General features: G+C 54.5%; 2 protein-coding genes and 1 long non-coding RNA gene across 6 annotated transcripts in view; 2 read left to right on the top strand and 1 right to left on the bottom strand.

Moving 5' to 3' along the window:
* Positions 1–865: 865 nt before the first annotated feature.
* LOC125628963 (uncharacterized) lies at positions 866–6,770 on the top strand. The gene is made up of 4 exons (XR_007354322.2): positions 866–1,179; positions 1,867–1,905; positions 3,776–3,894; positions 5,573–6,770. It is a non-coding gene; the product is annotated as an uncharacterized LOC125628963 (long non-coding RNA).
* LOC125628962 (resistin) lies at positions 4,325–8,373 on the bottom strand. The gene is made up of 4 exons (XM_048834188.2): positions 8,343–8,373; positions 6,461–6,598; positions 5,008–5,085; positions 4,325–4,586 (listed from the first exon to the last, which is right to left on the bottom strand). The coding sequence occupies exons 2-4, from the start codon at positions 6,576–6,578 to the stop codon at positions 4,456–4,458; spliced, it is 327 nt and encodes a 108-aa protein (XP_048690145.2). The 5' UTR covers positions 6,579–6,598; positions 8,343–8,373; the 3' UTR covers positions 4,325–4,455.
* Positions 8,374–19,511: 11,138 nt separating this feature from the next.
* LOC125628959 (syntaxin-binding protein 2) overlaps positions 19,512–25,229 on the top strand; it is a 37,351-nt gene continuing 31,633 nt past the window's right edge. For 2 of the 4 annotated variants that reach the window (XM_075121451.1, XM_075121452.1), the window contains exon 1: positions 19,512–19,641. In XM_075121451.1, the coding sequence (XP_074977552.1) occupies positions 19,605–19,641 (37 nt within the window). In that variant the 5' untranslated portion in view covers positions 19,512–19,604. The remainder of the gene's footprint in view (positions 19,642–25,229) is intronic. The other 2 variants (XR_012665547.1, XM_048834184.2) reach the window with 1 other exon arrangement.

Consider the following 25,229-nt stretch of genomic DNA (forward strand, 5'->3'; position numbering starts at 1 on the left):
AAAACAAAGATTCAAAATCACAGTCCACCTGTGTATGGGCCTTCTTTCCCTTGAGAGAGTCTGAGGCTTTGTTCTTAGGCTAAGGCCTGTGGCTAGGCAGCAGGGGCAGCCATAAGCTGGGAAGCGAACCGTCACATCCTCACATCCCAAACCAGTCACATTGAAATAAGCTGGTGTTGGGCTGTTAGGAAGACGATCCTGTCCTGATAGTGCCTGTCACCACCAGACAAAGAAACAGATCTTAAGCTGGTTAAAGAAAACTTAGTTTGACAGCATCCTGTCTGGCAAGAAATCACTTATTGTGGTTGTGGTTGTAAAACGCTCATTTCTGTGTGTTTTATCTTTATGGCCCCCACTTTTCTATTGTTACTCTGTCTGGTTTCTGTCTGCTGTATAATTAATTTTGCTAGGTGTAAGTTAATTAGGGTAGTGGGATATAATTGGTTAGAGAATTATGTTACAATATGTTACTGGGTTAGTTAAATTTCAGTAAAATGATTGGTTAAGTATAGCTGAGAATATCACTATATAAACTGGGGTCAAACAGGAAGTGGAAGGGAAATTGGAATCATGTTTGCTAAGGGGGGGAACGGGAATAGGGAACGGGGAACAGGGACACAGGCAATACTCTTCGGCGTTGGAGCCGGGAAGGGGGGCGCAGGGTAAAGGCTCTGCAGCGTCGGAGCTGGGAAGGGGGATGTGGGCTAAAGGCTCTGCTGCATGGGAGCCGGGAAGGGGAAAGTGGGGTAAAGGCTCTGCAGCGTGGGAGCCGGGAAGGCGGGCGCGGGGTAAAGTCTCTGCGGCGTGGGAGCTGGGAAGGGGGACGCAGGATAAAGGCTCTGCGGCTTGGGAGTCGGGAAGGGGGACGCGGGGCAAAGGCTCTGCGGCGTCGGAGCTGGGAAGGGGGACGCGGGGCAAAGGCTCTGTGGCATCGGAGCTGGGAAGGGGGACGTCGGGAACAGACTCTATCGGCATATAGAGATAAGCCCGACTGGTGTGAAGGGCTTCGGAATATTCTTGCTTGGAAACTAACCCCAATAAGCATCACATTGTCTGAGCTTCGGACTTCTGGTCTTTTGCTGCTTGCTGTCTGCGTGACTAGAACCAGGGAAGTGGGAGGGTTGAGGGAAAGCCCTCTAATATCTTGGTGCCGTGACTGGGATGCATCACCCTGGACAGGTAAGTAGCAGCCACGTAAGACCCCCTCCCCAATTGTCCGCACAGCTGCTTGGAGGGGGCATGGCAGGCTCTCATGATGGTAGTTGCAGGTCTTTGGAAGCTGGGATAATGTCTTTTTGGGTAAGTGGATACGGAAGAATCAGGGCCTATTCCAGTCACAGGGGTCAACCTGGGATGAGATTAAGAAGGAAATGGGAGCAGACCCAGAGGGATGGGGGCTGGCTGAGGAGTCCACCCTCTTTGGTAAATGGGTAGCGGAAGGAGGTCCCTGTCAATGGGGACAAGATGCCTTCCAGGGAAAGGAGGCACTTCAGTCCGCTTGGAAGAGGTTTGAAGTAAAGGCAGCATTACGGGAAGCTGCCAATAATCAGGCTGCCAGGCTACTGGAGGATTGTAAATTAGAGTTGGGGGTGGTTACAGATGATTTGGCACAACAGGGTTTGGAGTCAAAAGCAGAGTTAGACCTCCTTAATAGACAGGAGCTGGGACTTGGTGCTAGGGGAGTGGAGAGAAAAATGTTTCAAAATGAAGGCAGGGTTTGCAGGAGTGGGTAACAACCCCCACTTTTCTCCTAGAGCCAGGATAAAAACCTGGGTTAAGGGTCCCAGCTGTTTAAAGTTAGGGAGCCCTACCTTTTGCTCAGAGCTAACTATATCCTTTTCTTCTTCTTCTTCTTCTCCTCCTCAGTTTACTCAATGTGGTTGGGAGCTGTGGAAATGTTAAAAGGTAACTGTTGTGAAGACGTTAAAGAGAAACAGTTGTGGTGTTGTAAGAAAGAAGTTTTTGATTTGATGATAAAACCCAGTTATGTAAATGTAATTATTTGTGCAACTCGGTACAGTCACATTGGGAGGAACCCTGGTAGTTAAACAAATTATACAAGGGGGTCTGGTGGTTACTACATGTTTTTGTCCCCAGGAGCCTTTATAGCTATTCTGAAGGAAAATGGGCCCTTTTCTCACAGAAATGGTCTGTAAAGAACTGCCGCAGGCAGCCAGATACTCTGATCTATATTATTTAACAATTGGACAAGTTAATCAAAATCACCAAAGGTAGGTGTCATAAATATAAAGGGAAGGGCTCTCCTTCCCCCATGTGTTCTGTGGGGAGTTCGTCAGCCCCTCAGCGCACCCTCTGGAATTGGGCCCCACACCCGCGAGGCCAGCAGCTGACCGCACAGCTGCTCTGGGTTGGTGGCTCACTAGGAGACAGGCACTGCCTTGCAGGCTTAGGCCTGGCCAACACTTCGAAGCTCAGCTGACACAGCCCTGGAGCTCAGGGGGTGAAACATTCATGCCCCAGAGCAGTGGTCCCTAACCTTTCTCGTGGGAATAGCATATTGCTACTCCCAGAAGACCGTGGCGGGCGCCAGACACCCTGTCGCCAAAATGCCGCCGCAGAGAAGCGGTAGTGGCAATAAGCACGGCGACCGAAATGCCGCTGAGAAACGGCCACGCTTCTTGGCAGCATTTTGGCTGCAGGGCATCCTGTGGGTGCACAAAAATGCCCTGGCGGGCGCCATGGCACCCGCGGGCACCACATTGGGGACCCCTACCCCAGAGCAACCCAGTTAAGCTGACCTAACTCCCAGCCTAGCCGGCTGCTGTCCTCACTCAGGGAGGAGAAGTTCCTGCAGCGAGGGAAACAGCCCTGCCGCCCCCCAGGAAGTGTCCACACCATGAGCTCCTCCACCACTGTGCCTGCAGTGTAGACGTGGCCCTGGGCCCTGACCTCCGGGAGAGGGGCGGGGCTTAGCACACAGCCTTCTCGTTGGCATTTCCCATTGGCTGGCTCCCACCTAGCTCGCTAGCTCTTGTTACTCCCATTCTCAGGCACCTCTCTCCCCCCTCTATCCAGGGGGCAGCCTGGGCACCTGACTCAGGCCTCGGGGACGACCTCGTTTTTCCAGCAAATGTCTAGGCCCTACAACGCTCAGCGTCCTCACCCCCAGTGCCTGAGCTGGGCCTCAGTTCCCCTCTGTGCACCGGAGCCAACAGCCCTCCCTCGGCTCCTGTCCCGAGCGCAGCCTGTCCCAGCACCACCCAGGGTGCTCTATGGGGTAAGGTGGGTTCTGAGCCTTGTCAGGGCAGAGCCTGTGCTGGCCCGGCATGAATGCTGCTGGTCCGCATGGGCTCTCTGGGGCTGGGCTCCTTTTGGTTACCTGCTTCGCTGGGGTCTGTACAGCAGCTGGCGTAATGGGGGCCTAGCCCACGACTGGGGCTCCTGGGTGCTACCATAATACCATTCATAACGTCCCCTCTTGATTGAAAGACCTCAACTGATGTCTCTAAACCCAGACATGTGTCGTTCCAGAGGCCCAGATCCTACTGGCCTCTGCCCTAAATCAGATACCTGCATGTGCAAATGGGCCAAATCCTGAGGGTCGTTAATTCGGGATGAACCTTGGTTCTACTACAAATACCCTAGCCACTAGACTGGCTCCCAGGGGGTTGTCTGGGAAGGGGGTGGCCTGGCCACGAAGGCACCTGGTTGAGGTCTGGGATCACCAGAGGAGGCTGAGGCAGGTGATAGCAGGGCTGCAAGGTTACAAAGGGCCGGGGCTGATCTATTTCCGGTCTTTGTGCATTTTCACCAGCTAAAGAGGAGGGGCACCCCAGAGCTCCCCCACCCCCAGTTGCTGCAGCATCCCAATGTGGTGAGGGGGAACTCTGTGACCTGAACTCAGACAGACCCTGAAGGACTCCCCAGGGACAGGTGAGCTCGGGAGCAGTGCTGCGGTCGGGGGATGGTTGTTTCCTTTATGATCTGGGCTCTGTTACGTGAAGAGCAATGGGGCTAGAACCCTGCACGCGGTGTCTGTGCGCTCCGTGCTACGCTGACCACCCGGCCCCTGGAAGAGGGAACCCAGCTGTCCCACACCTTCAGAGGGAATTCTGGCAGACTCCAGCACTGCAGCCTGCTGAGACCACGGGAAGCTCAGAGCACCCTGAGGGGCGGGGGATGTTCAGTGTCTGGACCTCCGTAGGGATCTGGAGAGCTGCCAGCAGGGGCAGCCCAACCGATTTGGGACAGGGGCCTTTCTGGGGGAAATAGGAGGGAGGCAGAATTGTGCCCCCTGCCCATGCTTTGGCCCTAGGTACCAAAGTCTGGGAGGGCAGGGGAAGAACTGAGCCAGAGAAGCATCAGCAGACCCAGATCCAAGTTTATTCATTGCACTGGGCACAAGAGGCCCAGCATGGTTCTGTGCCAGGGCCCACGGCAGGGGCAGCAGGCCGGGTGGGGCTCTCCGGTGCCCCAGGCTGGGTCTGGGCATCACTACAGCCCTATCTTGCAGCAGCGTGCGGCCGTCCAGTCGATGCCGGCGCACTGGCAGTGGCAGGTGGAGTCGGTGCGGATGTCCCAGGAGCCGCAGCCCATTCCGCAGGCGCAGCCTGTGGGCTTGTACCCTGTGCGGGGATGGGGGAGGTGGGGTTAGGGAAGCAGCTGGTGGCAGGATGGGAGTCATGGGCGGCAGTGAGGTGCCCTGCTGTCTCCTCTTCCCCAGCCCCCAGGGCATGGCCCTGTGGCTCCCTTGCAGCCAGGCCACTGCCCAAGCAAGGGAGGTCAGTGAGACGTCCCAGGGGTCTGATCCAGGGGCCCACATTGGTCCCAGTTCTACAGCATCCAGTGCCCCCAGGGACTCGGGAGTGGTGCGAATGCCATTGCTCCAGGCACCTGGCAGCGTAAGTGCAGGGAGGCCCCAGTCAGGCTGGTGGTCCATCGCTGCCCCAGCTCAACACCCCCCAAGGACTGCAGAGGGGGTGGGGTCTGGGCCCCAACGGCCCCTCCCTCCTTGGGCCTGCGGGGCACTCGGGAAAGTTCTCTCACCTGCTGGGCAGGAGACAAGTGCCCCACGCGCCGAGACGTCCTGGCAGAGAAGCTTGGCTTTGGCCAGGGTGGCGGACACTGCAAGGCAAGAGGCAGAGTTGTAGCCAGCAGGACCCTGGGTGCAGAAAGGCTGCCCCTCCCCCCAGGCTCAGGTGGAGAGAAGCTGCCTCTGCCCCAGCTGTTACCTGCGCAGGTGGAACCCACCCAGCCCCACTCCATGTGGCGCTCTGCTCCCCCGAGTGGTGGCTGGGCTACATACAGCCGCAGCGCCAGGACCAATAGAGGCTCCTGGCCTGAGATCTGGAGGTCTCATGTTCGATGCCGGTTGCTCACAGCCCCCCAGAAGAGTGTTACCTGGTGGAAGCTGCTGGGCATTCAGCAAGACCCCCCTGGGCTGTGAACAAAGGGCAGGGATGGAGGTAGCAGAAATAATTCCTGGCTGCTTCCCACAGCCAAGGCACCCCTAGGTGCTGGAACTGGGGGCGCTACCGTACTCTCTGGCTTGAAGAGGTTTCCATCATATACAGTTTGGTTCTCAGCTCCCCCACTATACAAATTCTTCCAGCCCCGCTGAATGCAGCCATATCCGGGTGAGCAGCAGCCAGCTGAGAGAGATGGGCAGAGCCAGCCTTGAGAGACCCCAACCAGCCCCACTCAGCCCCTGGGGAGAGATGGTGCTCGCTGTGCAGATGGCACCTCATGGACCCGGTCTCCAGAAACTCCCGTGGGGTGACTGACCAATCCAGTGGATCTGTGGCTAAGGTATTGGTCTGGGCTGGGCTGCAGGAGATGTGGGTTTAATTCCTGCCTCTGCCACTGACTCCCTGTGTGACCTTGGGTGAGTCACTTAGTCCCTCTGGGCTTCGGTTCCCCTCTGTGCAATGGGGATGATGATCAGTCTCTTGGCAGCTCTTTGGGGCAGGGAGCGTCTCACCATGGCCTGTGCAGCGCCTGGCATGACGGGGCTCAGAGTGCAGCCACTGGAGCAGAACTAACACAAACGCCGGCTCCGTGCTGTGCTCAAGACGGAACCAAAGCGGAGGAACGGCAGGGAGTCCCAAGGGTTCCAGCTCCCCCTCGCCCTGTTTACACACTGAACGGGGCTGGCTGGGAGCAGAGCTGGGACGGGCAGTCAGAGAGCTGCACCCGGTGGGTTCGCAGGAGCAGGAATCGAACCTGGGACCCCTGGAGTCTCTGTTGCATAAGTCAAAGCCCCAGGCCTAGCAGCTCAGAATCACTAGCAGAAACTATGTGGGCCAACCACTAGGGGACGATAGAGAGCCACAGTGTGAGATACAGATAATGTTGCTCTTGTATGTGGGCTGGTTCCACATCCCCCTCATTTACACGCTGTGTTGTACCTGTCTGACCTGCCCCCCTCCCCCCGCTACAACCACGCAGAATCTGACACACACACCCCCATCTCTGGGGGAGGCGCCTCCGGGTCAGTTACCTATGGAAGTAATCGCTGCCTGCACCTTCAGATCAACCACATTGTCAATGATGCACTGAGCCTCTGTGTGGCACGCGGGCACCAGGAGGGCGAGCAGCAGGGACACGGCAGCCTTCATCCCGCTGGGTGCTGAGCTACCTGCAGGGGAGAGACCCGGCCAACATGTCAGACCCCAGGACAGGAGCCCTCTGGAACCCGTGGTAGGAGCTGAGGTGCACACAAGGCAGCGGAGTGGGGCACAGGCAAGAGGGAAAGCCACATTGCCAGGGAAGGGGATGAGGGTCAAAGCGGGAACAGGTGAGCCCATGGGTGCAGGGGATGTGGGGAGGAGAATGTGGGCAGCTGGAAGGGATACTGAGGGGTGGGGGAATGTAACGGCAGCAGATGGGGGAAAGGGAGGAAGGATTTGGAGCAGGAGACTGGGAGCGGTGGGTGGGTGGGGAGGCAGCAGGATGGTAATGAGGGGGTTATTGGGGAGGGCTGGAATGGCACCCCCATCCTAGGGTCTAGCAGAGCAGGACTGCCTCCATGCTGCCAGTGGGGACCATGTTCACTGGTGGTTGCATTTTCAGGCTGAAATCCACACACACACGTATGTGGGGGAAGGGGGTTCCCGTTAAAGGTTTGAGCCCTTAGAATTAGCTCCTTAGAGAACTGATTCACCCCCCCCACCTACCCCTCCCCAAAACAAAATTAAAGCACCCACAAAAAGAGCCTCGTCTCTCTGCTCCAAGCTGCACCCGTTTCACTCAGGCACGACTGTAAACCAGTTTGGTGAAAGCCGTGTGAGTCGCAGTATGGACGCTCTTACTCCAATGGAATTGCCATTTGGTAAGGGATCGACTTAAGCTAAACTGAGAGACGCCTGGTGTGGATCAGGTTAGGGCTGGGCTACACACCATTTTGCACGGAGTTATCCATTAGAGACTGATCTAGTTCGCGCCATGCCCCCCTGGGGTGGATGCAGCTAGAAGTATATAAAAGCATTTATAGCTAAAGAGTTTAATAATCAGTATCGTTAAATCCGTGCAAAACTGGGTTTAGACCAGTCCACTTGGGATTAAAACCAGATTTACATTGATTTAGTTTAAGGGAAGCATTTTCACGTGGTTTAGGATTCTAACTCCCATTGACTTTCAGTGAGACAAGGTTCCTAAAGGCCAGATATCAAAGGTATTTAGGTTTCAGAGTAGCAGCCGTGTTAGTCTGTATCTGCAAAAAGAACAGGAGGACTTGTGGCACCTTAGAGACTAACACATTTATTTGAGCATAAGCTTTTGTGAGCTACAGCTCACTTCATTGGATGCATTCAGTGGAAAATACAATGGGGAGATTTTATATACAGAGGGAACGTGAAACAATGGGTGTTACTCTCATTACAGTGTGTATGGTAACACCCATTGTTTCACGTTCTCTGTGTATATAAAATCTCCCCATTGTATTTTCCACTGTATGCATCCGATGAAGTGAGCTGTAGCTCACAAAAGCTTTTGCTGAAATAAATGTGTTAGTCTCTAAGGTGCCACAAGTACTCCTGTTCTTTTAAAGGTATTTAGGTGCCTAATGATGCACATAGGCACCTAAGTCACTTTTGAAAATGGAACACTGGCTCCTAAACTCTTTAGCTGCTTTTCAAATCTTTATCCCAAGCCGATCCCTTGCTAAATGGAGAGGAGCTCAGTTCACATTAGATTAAGAGAGTCCCCACTGTGCCTGGAACCAGATTAAATCCATCAGATTAAATCCATCAAATCCTGAAAGCCATTGAAAGTTACACCACCACCAAGGCCCCAGGGAGCTGGGCACACGCAGGAGCTGTGCCCCAAATCCTGCCCCAAGGCTGAGTCTGGAGAATCCCGCCCAACCAACGGTACAAACTCACCTTCTGGCACAATCTTGCAAAATGCTGCTCCCCAGTTCACAAGCTGCCCTTTAAATAGGAGCCAGCTGGAGCAGAGGTGGCAAAATCTTCCATCCCATTGGCCACTTGACAATTGAGTCTCCCATTACACAAGTGTGGGGAAACCCCAGGGCTGTTCCTAACAAAGAATGTTTCTTTTGCAACTTCCCTGTTTGCTCAACCTCTGCCCAACTCTTCATTGCCAGGGCCAAATTCTCCCCTGGTGGAACTCCATTATATTGGTGGCGTTACAACAGCGTAGGCTTTGGCTCTGAGGGTCTGGACAGCCCCGGGGCTCCCCCTCTGTGGGAATTTCCCGGGTATGTAAGGGCTGGAAGGCAGGGCCACTCTAGGTTTGGCACCAGCTACCTGCAGATTGGAGACTAAGGGGCGGGCTGCGCTGCAGCTGGAGGTATAATTAACTTTGCTGGAGCTAGCGAAGTGAAAATAGCAGTGTAGCCTGGGTGGTGCAGGAGGTGGGATGGGCCAGCTGCCCCGTGCATGCACCCTGGGTCTCGGACAGGATCATGCTCTGCGTGGCCAGCCCATCCCGCCTCCCGTGCAGCCGTGACTACATAGCTGCTCTAGCCTGCTAGCTCAGTCGGTTCCTGAGCTGGAAATTACACCTCTGGCTACCGCATAGAGGCAAGTGCCAGAGATGGGCTGGAAATGCACCAGCAGGAATTGTAGCCCAGCACGGGGCTGGGCAGAGAAGGCAGATATGCAATCAGAGCCCAGCTTTCTGACCTCTCTAGTTGCTAGTGTGAGCCCCGTCTCACAGAGCTTCAGCCAGGAGGGACCATCAGACCATCCAGTCTGTGTAGCACAGGCCATTGGACCTCACCCATGTGTCCCTAATACTGAGCCCAGTGACTCCTGTTAGACAAAAGCATTTCAGCCCTCGGGTAACTCAACTGGTGTAGAAAACAGGAGAGATCGAGGCGCTGCCAACAACAGGGAATTGATTAGGGGAGGCGCCCAGCTGCTCCCAGCAGGCGATCCACGCGACATGCTGCAGTACAAGCAAAACCACTCCAAGATCCCTGCCAATCTGACCTGGGGGAATTGTCCTGAATAACCCCAAACCTGGGCTCAGCATGACCTTGAGCATGAAAGCAAGAGCCACCAGCCAAAGACCCGAGTGCCATCCTCCCAGCCCTGGAGTGACAGGCACCTCTATGCACCACTGCACAAATCACAGCCATTTCCACATAGCGCTGGGCCGCTGGCACACAAAGCCACTAGCCTGAGCTCTCATGGTCTAATGCACTGTACTGGCCTGTGTGCAGACACGGAAGGAGAGACAGTCCCTGCCTCAGAGAGCTCACAGTCTAAAGAGACAAAAGCCTGGGACAGGAAACTGAGGTAAAGAAAGGAGAAGTGATTGACACAAGGTCACCCAGCAGGGCAGTGTCAGAACAAGGAAGAGAACACAAATCGCCAGAGTCTCAGCCTGGTGCTCTAGCCATGAGACCACAGGGCCTCTAAACATAGAGAAATGAATGATGAGGCAGAGATCTTCCAAAGGTCACACAGTGCAACTCAGGGAGACAACACCGGCATAGGGGTGCACAGCACATTTCATTAGGGTGTGCACCGAGGGGATTTTATTTATTTATTTATTTTTAAGGTGAACATTTATTGAATACTCAATCATAAAGGATATTATTTGTATTAATCAAACAAATTAAAGAAACTAAAACTGAACTAAACTTAATTTTTTTAAATTAACAACTAAACTTTACTTTAAAAATGAGACACAAAACACTAAATTTTTGCTGTTGTGATAACCAGGTGTATACAAAGATACAGTCAATTTTCATGATCTTTATCTTTAACCACATAACGAGCTAACCAAAGCTGACCAAAACAGATTAAGGTTTCTTCATCTTCCTGTCCTAGAGAATGAGACGTCGCTTACCAGGTGTTATGGACTTAAATTCCTCAATCACATCATTGTAATTAACTGACGAAGCCAATTCTTGTTCAATGTACAAAATCATGAGTGAGTCGAGGCGCTGTTGGGACATTGTACTTCTTCATTTGTTTTTTACATGTGCTAGTTTCGAAAAGGCTCTTTCACATGAACAGCTTGTCTGCTCCTTTTCTTATCTTAACAACGAACCGATCCATATTTTAAAATTAAAAGTGGGTACCGTACGATTGAATTAAAATGTAAAGCCATGGGCTTGTTATTCTAACCCCCGTTCTGCGTCCCCTGACTGTCCCCGGGATTCCCTGCCCCAACGTCCCTGGAGCTCAGGCAGGCCGGGCAGGACGAGCTTGCCCACTCCTGCATTAGGGTGTGCTTGGGCACACCCAGCACACCCCGTACGCACGCCTATGATCACCGGCCTGACAAGCCGGACAGATGGTGTCTAGTGACTGCCATTCTCGCTAAACAAGTACCTCAGAGGTAATATAGAAGTGTTGTAATAGTGAGCTTGCAGCAAAGCAGGAAATAGAACCCAGGGGTCCTTACTCCCTGCCCCACCTAACAGACCCCACTTTTCTCCCAAAGGGGGAAATAGAACCCAGGAGTCCTGACACCCTGCCCCCCTGCTCTAAACCTGTAAAAAAGGGGAATTTTCTGTAATATTTTTATATTTCCTAGGCAAGCCTCAGTTTCCCTCAGTACTTTGCATTGCTCCCCAGTGAGTGCAGAAGGGTTAAATCTGCTCTTGGGGCCGAGCAGAAGCCATGAGGTGATGGGTCACGGAGCTGTCTGGGGTGGAATGAGTGGGGGGTTAAAGGACTGGCTGAAACTGACCGTATCAATGGAGGATCCAGAAACACAATGGGACCCCAAAGCCAGAACAACTGACACCACTCTGCAGGCAGAACATGTGAACTCAGCATGGGCCTGGGGGAGGAGGAGAATGGACTGAGGGGTGGCAGGAGGTGCCAAGCCTAGAGTGGCCCTGCTTTCCAGCAGCTCCCTTACATACCCGGGAAATTCCCACAGAGGGGGAGCCCCCGGGCTGTCCAGACCCTCAGAGCCAAAGCCTATGCTGTTGTAACACCACAAATATAATGGAGTACCACCAGGGGAGAATTTGGCCCTGGCAAGGAAGAGCTAAGGAGATGCAGAGCTCTCACCTGGGACTGACAAAGCGAGAGGGCCAAAAGTGGATTGGCTGGGTGGCTCGCTGGCATGGCTGGGATGGACGGTGTCTTAGCCTTTGCTTCTCTGCGCTAACCTGGGGATTTCTTGGGCTGGGTTCTAGCTAATAAACCTGACGGGTTGTAAAGGCTCCTTGTGTCACTGCAAATCCTTGCCGAGGTGCGTTGGGGCCTGAGGAGTGGACAAGAGTCTAACCAGGTGTCTGTCTCAGCTGGATTCACTCCAGCCCCAGAGGCTCAGTCGCAGAGGCATTGAGGATTCGTGGCCTATGCTTGAGGAAGAGCCTGCAGGACCCCTTGGGGGACTGGCCCACTGCAGGGATTCCTTTGAGGGATTGTTTAAAAGCTGGGGCATAGCACAGATCCTGTGGACCAGTGACAGATCCCCACTCCTCACACAGAGCTGGGAATGGAACCACAGGGCACTGACTACCATCCTCTCCAGTGCACAGCTGCCCTGAACCTTGGCACAGGGGAAATCCCAGGAGCAGAAGCCTGCCGGGATTGACACAATAAGCAGATCCCCCTTCACCCAATCCACAATGTCCTTCCTGAGAGCAGTGGGTGTGTGCAGGGGAAGCTCCTGCATGGAGCTGGGGTGGGGTGGGGGGGCAGGGGGAAGGTAGGTTCCCCAGGGTCCCCCTTCACTAGTGCTGAATTCACACATCTCATTGACACTGACGGGGCTCCTGCTGGGCGCGCCCAGCCCCTCTCGGCAAGGCACAATCCTTCCATTGTCCCCAGCCCCAGGGCAGCCGCTCACCCAGCCCCGCTCCCTCAGCAAACAGACTTCACCCACATCGGAGCAGCCATGGACTGGTTGGTGCAGACGTGGCACCATTTCTGCCAAGAGCCAGGGTCAACCAGGCAGGGGACCGTGTTAAAACTGACACACGCCAGGCTCCCCCAGGGACCTGGGAAAACTGAACATTTCCCCTGGGCCCCCCTAGTCAGCAATTGTTCCTCACCCACAGCACTGAGTCCGTGTGAAAAACACTGAAAACTTCATTAAGGGGGCCAGGGACAGAGCTGGCACCCGGGAAAGCAGCAACCACAACTCATCTCAATACGTGCACTCCTCCTCCTCCCCGTCCCCTGCTCTGCGGACCGTGCGGGGCCTTGGCTCTCTCACAATTTGCCCCATACAAAGGACGTCTATAACTAAAAACTAAACCACCCACCCCTGCAGTGCCTTTGGCAGTGCCCTTCCCTGCAGGGGTGAATGTCCAATTAACCCCCATTCTGCTTTGCACCATCCCAGAGCCCTGGAAAACACTGGGCCAGCCCCCTTCCAGCTGCCGGGGGAACCTGCCTGCTCCCACACAGAGACCCACAGGCTGGCCCAGCGATAGTGATTTCAGCTACGTTGGTGCTGGCAGGGGGCGTTGCCTCGAACCATACCACCATCGCCACAATGCCACCTCTGTACACCAGCTACAGAGCCAGCTAGAGCAATTACAGTGCCAGTGGCACTGGGGAAAGGGGCCCTTATCAGAGTCACTCAGCGCGGTCAGTGCTCTCAGCAGCTTCAGCAAACAGCTACCAGGGATGGGGGCCCATTAGCAGATAAAATACCCATGCACAGAATCCATGTCACCACACTCTCACACCCCCCCCGTCCCCCGCCTTAAAATGAACCTGGCTGGTTTGTGCCCATGCTCTACTCAACTGTGCAAGACGAAGGCTCTGGTTATGGCGACTCCTCACTCAGGGTTTGCTGGTGCACTTCTGCTGCAGTCTTGTCGTACAACAAGGAGCCCCACCTTTCATCAGCCCTGAGCCCACAATGTAAATGAATGTTAAACCAAATGGCCAAAATGGTCCCAGTGGGCAACAAACATGCAAATAAGGTCCAGCTCATTCTGTCTCTTCCTCCAGTTCACCACTAGATGGCGGCAGAGAGCCCCTCTCCTCTACATTTTAGACCACAGGGCTTATTGAGGTGCCCTGTGTACATTGGGTGGGGAGGGGGTTGACTGGGTTGAACACACAGGGCTGGTGCTGTGTTTGCTGCTTTGTTGTTGCCCTAGAGGGGTTCTCACAATAAACGTTTTTGGTGGCCTCAGAGTGTGGCCACCAACTCTCACTGGTGCCTGCTCTGACACTTTTTCCTAAAATACTTAATTAACTTTAGGAAAAACAATTAAATGTGCACAGATTCACATCCAAATCAGTGTGATTTATATTTGTAGGGTTTTTTGGCAGACTCAATAACAAAAATAATGCTGCCTCCCCTTCCCCTCCCTCCCCCCACCAATCCAGGGCTTAAGTGAAAAGTGATATTTGTATATTTGTTAATATCACAGCACACTTAGTAGCTACCTGGGAGGCTATGGAAAGTGATAAGTGATATTAACAAACCTACAGGCATCACTTTTCCATAGATAGCTAGTAAGTCTGCTGTGAAAAGTGACACTTGCATGTTTGTTAATATCACTTTTCTCAGCAAGCCCCAGGACCCATTAAGCCCTGGATGGGGGCAGAGGGGGGGGGGGGGAGGAGGGCGGAGGCAAAGGGAAGGCAGCAGGGGCCAGAGGCAATGGTGGGATGGATGCAAGGCTTGGGGAAGCAGCGGGGGCTGGGGGAATGGATGCGAAGCAAGGAAGGCAGCTGTGTCCTGGCGGGGTGAGGGGGTATGGCCACAGTACTGTGGAAGGCAGCGGGGGCCCAGGGCAATGGGGTTGTGTGATGAGCTCCACTGTCTCATAGCCAGAGCCAGGGCCTGATGTCTACTGCCATGCGGCCAGGACCAGGGGGACTCAGTGCCCCTGGCTAGAACCTGGAGCCAGGGATTGCAGCCTGCTGCCACGCAGCCGGAGCTGTGGGTCAGTGCCTGGGGCCAGTGACTCCTGCTGCATGGCCAGAGCCTGGAGCTGGATGCTGGAGCCCAGGGGTGCATGGCTGGAGCCAGGAGTCAGCGCCTGCCTCTGCATGGCTGAAGCTAACACTCGCTGCTATACAGCCAGGACCAGGGGTCAGCATCTGGAGCCAGCTCCCACCACTGCATGGTGGGACCCTGGGAACAGAGCTGTAGGTCGGCACCTGCTGCTATGCAGGTGGGGAAGGGGATCAGCACCAGGGGCTGGGGCCACATGGCTGGAGCCCAGGGCCAGTGCCTGCCACCACACAGCTGGAACTGGGGGCCAGAGGCTGACTTAAGCTCCTTGGCCGGAGCCAGGGGTCAGCACCAGAGCCAGAGGTTGGTGCCCAAAGCCCTGTGCTTGGAGCCCGCTGCCCTGTGGCTGAGGCTGGGGGTCAGTGCCTGTGGCCAGCGCCTGCCACTGCGTGGTCGGAGCCTGGGACTAGAGCCAGGAGCCAGCGCCTACTGCCACCCAGGTGGAACCAGGGGCAGGAGGCTGAAGCCCTGCAGCTGGACGCCAGGGTTGCATGGCCAGAGCCGGGGGGATGGTTCAGTACCCGCTGCCCTGTGGTCAGAGCCCTGGGCCACATTGCCAGGTCCCTGAAGTCCCGCCACTGGATCCTGCCGCCCAACCCTCCCGGGTTAAGAACTCAGCTGGCTCCTGCAGCGTTGTGCCCCACCTCTCTCCAGAGGCGATGCAGGGCGGTGCATCCAGGAGCAACAAGGAAAAAGGGGGCAGGGCGGAGACTTCCCCCCCCCCGGCCCATCACTGCCTAGGAGGCTGTCAAGGCCTCACGAAAAGCCTCTGGTGGCCTCATTTGAGAAACGTTGCCCTAGAGTACAAGGCAGAATATACTGCTCTGTTCCTGTCAATGTGGGGCTAGGTATGCTGGTTTGTTATTTTAGGGTCACACAGGAGTGCTGGGGACTGCATACACTCGTCATTATAGGGTTGCTCAGTAGAGCAGGGAGCTGCATACACTGGTTTGTTATTGCAGGGTTGCTCCTGAGTGCAAGGTGGAACCACCTTCCCCGCCCCCAAGTCTGGGGCCTCGTAGGCTTTCCCATCGGCCACTTGATTTCACCAGCATCAGTGGGGGATAAAGCCCAGAGTCTGAGCTATTCTGACTGTAGCCAGCAGGGGAAAGCAGAGGACTGCAGATCCCCTGCCTCCTCATGACCATACGGACACTGGCAATAAGATTTTGAATGGCTCCTAACGTTGGGTGCCCACGTTGAGACACCTGGGGCCTAGATTTCAGAGGTGCTAAACACCCGCAGCTCCCAGCGGGGCTCGTGGGCACTTAGGGTGTGTCTACACTGCAGTTACGTGCCCACAGCTGGCCCAGGCCAGCTGACTCCGGCTCACAGGGCTCGAGCTGAGCAGCTGTTTACTTGCAGTGCAGATGTTCTGGCTTGGGCTGGAGCCCGAGCTCTGGGAACCTCCCACCTCGCATCGTCCTAGAGTCGAAGCTCCAGCCTGAGCCCCAAAGGCTACACCGCAGTTAAACAGCCCCTTAGCCCGAGGCACGGGAGCTGGAGTCAGCTGGCCTGGGCCAGCCGCAGGTGTGTAATTGAAAATCAGCCCCCAACCGTCTCTGGGTGGGCACCAAAACCTGAAGCATCCAGTGCTGGCCATTTACTCCCTACGGAATCCCTGGATCTGAACTCCATGGGCAAGGCCACCTTGCCTGGCCTGCGTTTGGCTCTAGGCTACATCTACTGGGAGCCTAGCAGGTCCTTTAGGTTTCATGTATTGTGAGGGCAGCACCTGGCTGTGGGAAGGCTCAGTAATTAGATGAGTCTGTTCAATTACACGGATCTGCTTCTAGCCAGGCCAGCATGAAGCGGTTGCCGGTTGCATTTTGCTTGGGTCTGTAAAACAAAATGAAATCAAAGTGGCTGGTGGAAGCAGCGCAATGAACGTTTAAAAAGAATCAGTGGCAGAGCTAATAGTGGGCCGGGGGGCAACCGTCCCCCTCAGCAGCCATTAGATATTCGTGTGGTGCCTTTTCAAGCCAATAGGTATAACTGAAGGTGGAACCACCAATGACCCAGCTGCCTCCTGGTTCCACCACTGCTCAAAATGTAGCTCCGCTGATGCTAAGAATCCAGAGTCTATTGAGCAGGAACATGGGACAGACAGCACCCTTGCTTGGAGAACCCATGCTTTGCAAAATGAGACATGGACTTTCATTCACCCTGCGCTGAATTGCAGCCACTTCTGGGGTGGAGCACAACAGCTGCATAACAACACACAGCAACACTGCTCAGGGATTGCTCACCCAGCACTGAAATGCAGATACCTCTGGGGTGGAGCGCAGCAGCTGTTGAACAGCCACAGAGCGACACTACTCACAGTTTAGAGCAGGATGTGAAGAAGACTCTCCACTTCCATTCAAAAGCTCTGGGGGAGTTTACAGAGACAGACCATGCTGTTAACCTGAGCTGAACAGCAGCCAAGACACAATAGATTGGGTCTGCACTGCAGGTAACCAGACAACAGCTCCTGCCATGAGGGCATTTGTTCTGATTGACTAAGGGAGGGATGGGGCAGGGAGCCAGTCAAGCCTGGGGAACAAATTCCTTCTCCAGGACGCTTTGCTCCAGGATCTCGCAACCCAGGCTCTACGGCCATTAATTACTGCACCACCCAGCAGGAAAGGAAGGGCTGAGGCAAGTCTCTGTGCTCCACATGTCACAAGCGGACAAGGCAGAATGAACCATATCACAGAATGCATCAATTGCATAGCCTGGAATAAAACTCAGGAATCCTAACTGCCAGCTCTCTGCTCTAACCGTTAGACCCCCACTCCACTTGCAGTCAGGATAGAACCCAGGAGTCCTGATTCCTAGACCCCCCCACCCCGTTTGTCTAACCTAGTGGTTCTCAACTAGGGTTACGTGTGTCTTTGGGGGTACGCAGAGGTCTTCCAGGGGGTACACCAACAGGAGACGTAAAAAACATTAGCAAAGTCAGGACAAACTAAAATTTCATACAGACAATGACTTGTTTATACTGCTCTATTTACCATACACTGAAATGAAAGTACAATAGTCATATTCCAATTGATTTATTTTATAATTATATGGTAAAAATGAGAGAAAGCAATTTGTCAGTAATACTGTACTGGGGTACAGTAGTCTGGAAAGGTTGAGAGCCACATCTCTAACCCACTAGGCCTCCCACTGCACCCACAGCTCCGGATAGAACCCAGGAGTCCTGACACCCAGCTCCCTGCTCTAACCATTAGACCCCACTCCTTTCCAGAAGCTGGTGATAGAATCCTGGAATCCAGACTCACAGCTCTGTACGTTGTGTGGAGGTGATGTGTAATTGGACAGAGATACTTTGCAGTGTGCAGCTTTGCTTGGCTCATGGGGCCTTAATGGAGAAATTCTGTAGCCACTGGGTGCCATCTGGTGGCTGGAGGTGGCTCAGTGGGACTTAGACGTACAGTCCGTGCTGTGATAGCCAGCGCTGGTGGAGGCCCTTACTCAGGCAGAGCTCGCTCAGGGCAGCTGGACAGCCAGCCCCAAGGGCACACCCTGTGCCCGAGGAAGGTGAGCTGCGGACTCTGGTCATCGGGATTGGGTGCCTACAGGGAAAGGTGACCAGGAGTTAATGAGGCTGGGAGTGACCTTAGCTCCAGAAGCATCCCCTCTCCTGCTGCTAATGAGCAGCAGCAAGGGGCAAGACTAACAACTGAGCCACGTGTGGATCAAACCTAGGGCCTTCAGCTGCTGAGACCCAGGCCTCTCTCTTGAGCCAAAGGAGGAGATCCCTTGGCTGGAATCAGTAGCAGGTTGTTATCCTTAAATTGGCCACTAGGGGGACACATGCACCAAGCCAGAGCAGCCTTAGGCCAGCCCAGGGTAGAGGTCCATGTAGGATTTGCCCCAACCCCGGTAGAGTTGCATCAGGGGCTGCCATGTAGCTGCCAGCTCCCAGTAGCCATGATGCCCAGCAAGGCACTGGGCAGTGCATTGCTAGTGCCCTTTGCAGCTGTTCACTAGGCTATTGGGTAGGGAGGGAAGGGTGAGGACGAGTCCCGCACCAGGGGAAGTGCTGGGCCGGCTGGAGGGGCCTGGTTGGTGAAGTTCTGGTTGAAATGATTGATGGTTTCAATTCTCCTGGGATTTTCTCGGATTAGAAATGATGGCCCAGGTGCCTGGAGCCTCATTACGGGAGGCTCCCACACAGTGGATGTGACCAGAATCCATAGAGCTCGGATCAGAGTGAGGCGAGCAAGGGCCCTGGCTTGGGGGCTGGAGTTAGAGGGTGAGCAGCCTGGGGGTGGGGAGCTAGTTGGAGTTGGGGACAAGGGGCCTGGCGAGGGCAGTGAGAGTTGGCCAAAAAGGGGCGGGGGGGGGTAAGAGACCTGGGAAAGGTCTGCTGGTTAGAGTGGTGGGGGTGAGGGGCCCGGGTGACGGGGCAAGGGGACCAGCGAGGGTGCGAGGGGAGGCTGGCTGGAGGTGGGGGGCCAGAGGCCTGGCAGCGGGAGAGGGAGGTTCATTGGAGGTGGGGGGCAAGGGGCCCAGCTGAGGGAGTGGGGAAGCTGGTTGGAGGTGGGGGGCAAATCGCCTGGCAGGGGGAGGGGAGGCTGGGTGGAGTTGGGGGGCAAGGGGCCCTGTTGAGGGGGGTGGGTGGAGGTGGGGGGCGAGGGACACTGCTGAGGGGGAGACGCTGGTTGGAGGGGGGACTTGCAGTTCAGTGGGGGGCCCTGACTGGAGTGGGCTGAGGCCCCACTACCCCAACCCAGTCCTCGCTTTAACCCTGCCCGAGGCCCCCGCCTCCCTCTGCGCCCCACATGACCAGGTGGGGGTTCAGTGGGGACCTGCGTGGCCCTGTCACCGGGCCCAGCCCTCGCAGCGCCAGAAGTGGGGGGCTGCGGCGTTCGGCCGTCTTCAGCCTTGCAGACATCGACCCGCCAGCACCCCAGTTGCTTTATACTGAAATCAGTCACGGGGGGGGGTGTAGGGGGGGCTGTCCATCCGTGACACTGGGGGCCCTCGCCCAGCCCCACAGACACTCCCCGGAGAGGCCAGGGCGCGCCCAGGGGCAGGAGCAGCCGGGGCAGAACCCAGGAGTCCTGACTCCAGCCCCGCCCCCCGCGCAGTTGAGTCCCACTTCCACCCCCAGGGCTCGGGGGGGCGTGTCCCCACGCTCGGGGGGCGGGGCGGGGGCGGGGCGAGCTCCTTGCCCCTGCCCCGCGCGCGGACCCGGAAGCGGCGGCGGCCCGGAGCAGCAGGAAGCGGAGATGGCCCCGGCAGGGCTGAAGGCGGTGGTGGGCGACAGTGAGTGGCGGCCGCGGGGGGCAGGGCCCGGTCGGGTGTGGGTCTGGGGGGGAGCAGGGCCCTGGGGCGGGGAGGAGGGGGTCTGCCCCACCCCCCAGGGCCGCCCCTTCCCTTGGGCTGGGGGGGCGGCGGCGGCGTCTCCTCCTCTTTCCATCGGGGCGACTCCCGCCCTCGCATCTCCCCGGCACCCCGGCTGCGTCTCCGGCCCCGGCACCCGGCCCGGCCGCTCAGCCTGTGGAGGAGGGCAGGGCTCCCTAGTGGCCAATGCTGCCTGATGCCCTGTGTGTGTGAGGGCCCCAGGGCCGTTTGTGGTTTCCCCCTACCTCCGCCCCCCCCCCCAAGGATGATCCGGGAGCCCCCCAACGACACCCAACCAAGTATTGGGTGAAAGCCACCCCAGCCCAAAGCCGAGTTGCCCCAGATCCTTTAGCAGTGCCCAGGAGCGCCCCTGCGCCTGGAGGGGCACTTCCTGCTTCACAGCTCACCTTAAGTCAAAACAAAAAGGAGGACTTGTGGCACCTTAGAGACTAACACATTCATTGGAGCCTAAGCTTTCGTGCGCGACAGCTCACTTCATGGGATGCACTTTAAGTCAGCTTCTTAAACTCTGACCCGCCCCAGTGACAGGTCAAGCTGCTGAGCTGGAGGGATCTCAGCAATAGTTAGGCAGGATCCAGGAACTGAAATCCGCTTCTGTGCACTGTTGTGTTCCTTGGTCCAGACCTCTGTGTCTTAGATTGGTGGCTGGCCCCTATGCTGTGGTATCTGGGCATCTCACACTCTTTAGTATATTTGCCTCACCATCCCCTAGTTATTATCTCCTTTGTGCAGAGGGGCAATTGAGGCACAGAGACATGCAGCAACTTGCCCAGGGTCACACACGGAGTCGGTGGCAGAGCAAGGAATTGAATCCATGGTCTCTCAGATCCAAAGCTTGCACCCTCAAATCGACACCGCTGGGCCATCTTTCTTCTCTTGCAGCTGCCTAAATCCTGTCTGCTCTGTGTGGATGTTAAATGTCCTGCTGCTCTTTGTGAGGTTTTGTCCTAGTGTGCTGTGTGGAGGTGGTTGTGCTGATCCCCAGAAGTGGCTGCATTTTACTTAGTTCATAAAGAAATGTAGCCACATTTATAATTATTATTAACGTCTCCGTTGCGCCAGGCCAAGAGGCAAGCGAGCCATAGGCTCTGTGTTTTGTATTGCTCAAGGCTGCACACAGGCACACTAAACTCTGCCAATTTCCCCATTGCTGAAGGGGAGATGGTGGAGATTTAATCAGCTGCTGCCTCAGTCTGTGTAGCGTTTTCCATATGCAGGATCCTTTACAAGTGCTGGTTCTTGTTGCTTTCACTTCCACTTGGTAGTGCTTGTCCATGATGGATCAGCCAGGTGTGGTTTCCCATTGACAAAACATCCAGGATACAGGAGGGATAAAGATCTGTCCTCCTTATGTTGTCTCCTTAAGGTCTCCTGCAAACCGTGTCCTGCTTGGCTTTGGACTGGGGAAGCTCCCCAGGGCTCCAGACACAGGTAGAGGGAGACATCTGGTGCTTTTTGCAGGCTTTGACCTGGTTTAAAGCACCACTTAGGGGGAAAGAGGAGAAACTGACAAGAAGTTATAGGCTAGCACTTATCCCATAGTCGATCATGCAACAGATGCCTGAACAACTCATGGGTTCATCTGACACCTCTGTGAGGGAGGTGGATAGAGATGAGAGCTAGGCTGGGCAGGCTATGCAGAGAAACCACCCGGTGAAGTTAGGATTTGTGTTATATTGGAAGCTGTGTGAGGCAGGGATTGTCTCTTTTGTTCTGCGTCCAGCACCTAGCACAATGAGGGCCTGAGCCAGCTCTGCGGCTCCTGGGCTAGGTGCTACTGTAATGTATGTAGTAGGTATACCAGGCAAGGCAGCTCCAGCTGCCAGATCTCTTCCGAAGAGCTGATTCTGACATAGCTGTGCAGGCCTCTTTCCAAAGGCTTTGCACTGCGGTCACCTTGTCTTTCCTCTGTAAAGATCCAGTAAGATCAGCACCAGATGCTCCAGTTAAACAGCCATCTGGGGAATGCTTGAAGGCAGAACTTTGCTGTCTTGCGTGCTTTATCACCAGCATGAAATCCAGCGACCTCTCCTTGCTTCTCAGTAGAGACGGAATAGCTGAGATTATGTGCCCTACGTTGATGTAGAGAGGTGTCATGTCACTAAGGCCTTGTCTGTGGTTGGGATTCAGTTCAGCAGCTAGGAGCCGGTGTAGTGGTCCTGGTATAAGTCTCAGAAATGAGGAGGAAAGCTGTAATTTGCACTGCTGGAAACACCGGTATAGCACAGTTTGCTCCCATACAACTTTTTTTGGCTACTTTTGTATGTTACCCCCTTTTCCCTTCACCAGCTGTCTTGTCTCCTTAGGCTGTCAGCTCTCTGGAGCAGGGACTGTCTACTACTGTCTTTGTACAGTGACTAGCACAGCACCAATTCTTGGTTGGTCCCCAGGCACTACAGTACTCATGATCCCTAGCTCTCGTCTAGTGTTTTTTGTGAGTAGAGGTCAAAGCGCTTTGCAGAGGAGATTAGTATCATTATCTGCCTGTTACTAATAGGGAAACTGAGGCACAAAGAGGGGGACGTGACCTGCCCAGGGTCACCCAGCAGGCTAGTGACAGAGCCAGGAATAGAACCTGTGTCTCCTGAGTCCCATCCTGTGCTTTCTCCCCTTGACCACACTGCCTGTACTTGGTCTTTGCACCTGTTGCTAGTCACCAGTGGCTGAATCCCAAGGATAAATCAGGCCTAAAACTTTATCTTCCCAAAATGTCGTACAGAGCATTTACTGAACCCCCGACCAGTTGAAATAAGCAAAGAGTAAATGATGGGATGCTGTGGGCTTCAAATGTAGGGTCTCTGTAATGTTGATCTTGTGCAGTGTAACAATTAAGCATGGTACAATTTGCTTCTTGTTTATAACGGGTTAAGGAGAAATGGGTCACACTTTGTTTTAGGAATCCATTTTGAAAGGGTTATAAATAAGATATTTGAATGAATGGGTAATCAATTACAGAGTCTACTGGATGGGTAACACCTTTCACTGGTGCACTTAGCCATCTGACAAGTGCTACTCATGTCTAACATGCTTATAACTTCTGTTAACCCATTGTACGTAGAACCTTAAAATCCAGCCTGTCTGATAGGATAATTTGCAGTTAGCTGTTATGTCCTTCTAGGTTTTGCTCTAACTACTTTACTGTAGAAGAACGAAGGCTTTAGTCAGAAGCATTAACATTAAGTATATCAGTGAAATCTGCTGCTAAGAAATGCAGAATTCAGCTGGAGAAAAATGAGCAAGCAGCAGACAAAGTAGTCCACATAGCTTAGGTTCTTGAATAACGAGAATGGGCTGTAACTTTATATTCTCTCTGTTGGGGGGAGGCTCGGCAGTTCTTGTAGAGCTGGGGAAAATCTTTGTTTTTTCAGTTGTCTGTTCCCTTTGGAAAATTCCATAACTTGCAAACTCTGCTGTGTTTGCTTCCAGCAGCTATTATCAGAACTAGGTTGCAAAGGGAAGGAGGGGAATGGAGGGAGAGTTTTGGAGAGAACGTTCCATCCAGGCCGGGGGTTGGGTTCGGCATAGCCCTGCCTGCCCTTCAGTAGTATCGCGTTGTGATGCAGGATGTAATTGGTGCCTCCAGGCCTAGGATCGGTGACTGTGCTGGCACACTCTGGCTCATCCTTTCCCATCCCTGCTGCTCTTCTCTGCAGCGGGAGATGGTTTGGGGTGAACTTAAACATGGCTAGAGACTGCAGAACTGGGAGTGTTGGAGGAGTCTGGAGGCGCAAAACCAAATCCCCAACCAGGGCAGGGTCAGGTGTGTGGCCTGTTTCCATTCCATGGCACTGAGATCACAGTATATCAAAGGCATCAGTGCTGTCCCATCCCTACTGACGTGCAAGGTCCACCTTGTTATGCTGAGAATAAAGGAGGCATGAATGGCAGGTAGATACGGCATGAATGGCAGGTAGATACAGAACCAATTACAAAAGATGTTCCTGTGGCTAGCAAGCAGCGAGCCTGCGGGATTCCTAGCAGCACTAGACCCTGGAGTCGGGAGCACGGGCTGGGTATCTGCACAAGGAAGAACATTTGTAGCCAGCCGCTGACAGAGGACGATGTGGAAGTCAACAAATGGCTACGCAGGTGGTGTAGGAGAGAAGGCTTTGGATTCTTTGACCATGGGATGGTGTTCCAAGAAGGAGGAGTGCTAGGCAGAGATGGGCTCCACCTAACAAAGAGAGGGAAGAGCATCTTTGCCAGCAGGCTGGCTAACCTAGTGAGGAGGGCTTTAAACTATGTTCACCAGGGGAAGGAGACCAAAGCCCTGAGGTAAGTGGGGATGTGGGATACCGGAAGGAGACATGAGCAGGAGAGCGTGAGAGGGGAGGGCTTCTGCTTCATACTAAGAGAGCAGGACAAACAGCAAGTTATCTCAAGTGCCTATACACAAATACAAGAAGCCTGGGGAACAAGCAGGGAGAACTGGAAGTCCTGGCACAGTCAAGGAATTATGATGTGATTAGAATAACAGAGACTTGGTGGGATAACTCACATGACTGGAGTACTGTCATGGATGGATATAAACTATTCAGGAAGGACAGGCAGGGCAGAAAAGGTGGGGGAGTTGCATTGTATGTAAGGGAGCAATATGACTGCTCAGAGCTCCGGTATGAAACTGCAGAAAAACCTGAGAGTCTCTGGATTAAGTTTAGAAGCGTGAGCAACAAGGGTAATATCGTGGTGGGAGTCTGCTATAGACCACCGGACCAGGGGGATGAGGTGGATGAGGCTTTCCTCCGGCAACTCACGGAAGTTACTAGATCACAGGTCCTGGTTCTCATGGGAGACTTCAATCACCCTGATATCTGCTGGGAGAGCTTAGAATCATAGAATATCAGGGTTGGAAGGGACCTCAGGAGGTCATCTAGTCCAATCCCCTGCTCAAAGCAAGACCAACACCAACTAAATCATCCAAGCCAAGGCTTTGTCAAGCCGGGCCTTAAAAACCTCTAAGGATGGAGGCATTAAATGGGGGGATGCCAGGGACAGGCAGAGCTAGTGAAGCTGATGGACCATGTTGGCCCAAGAACTAATGGAGATAACCTGGCCAGGAGTAAACCGGCTGAGCTTCCACCAGGCCCTGGAAAGGCCAGGCTGCAGCCTGCTCCGTCTAACATGGAGGTCAGCCCATTTCTCCTGCTATCTGGTGGTAGCAGCACATCCCCAGCTTTACCAGGTGCCCCACCCCCCCCAGATGCCATGGCCCCATGGCACACCACTGCCTTTCTGCAGGGCATCAGGCAGAGAAACCTGACCTCCTCTCAGCCCAGACTGTAGCACTGTATTCACTGCATGCTAGTCCCAGGCTGCCTTTCCCTGGAGCGTCTGGAGCTGAAGACAGAGCCTGACCGGCAGCATCTGAGCTCAGATCAAATCCTGCATTGTGACATGATACAAACAGACTGAACCCAGCTCCTCCAAGCCCTGGGCCTGGGTGGAAAGAGCTCTCCAGACTCACTCAATTCCCCTTCTCCCCTTTGCGA

This window comes from Caretta caretta, chromosome 20 (genome assembly GCF_965140235.1).
Source record: "Caretta caretta isolate rCarCar2 chromosome 20, rCarCar1.hap1, whole genome shotgun sequence".
NCBI lineage: Eukaryota > Metazoa > Chordata > Testudines > Cheloniidae > Caretta > Caretta caretta.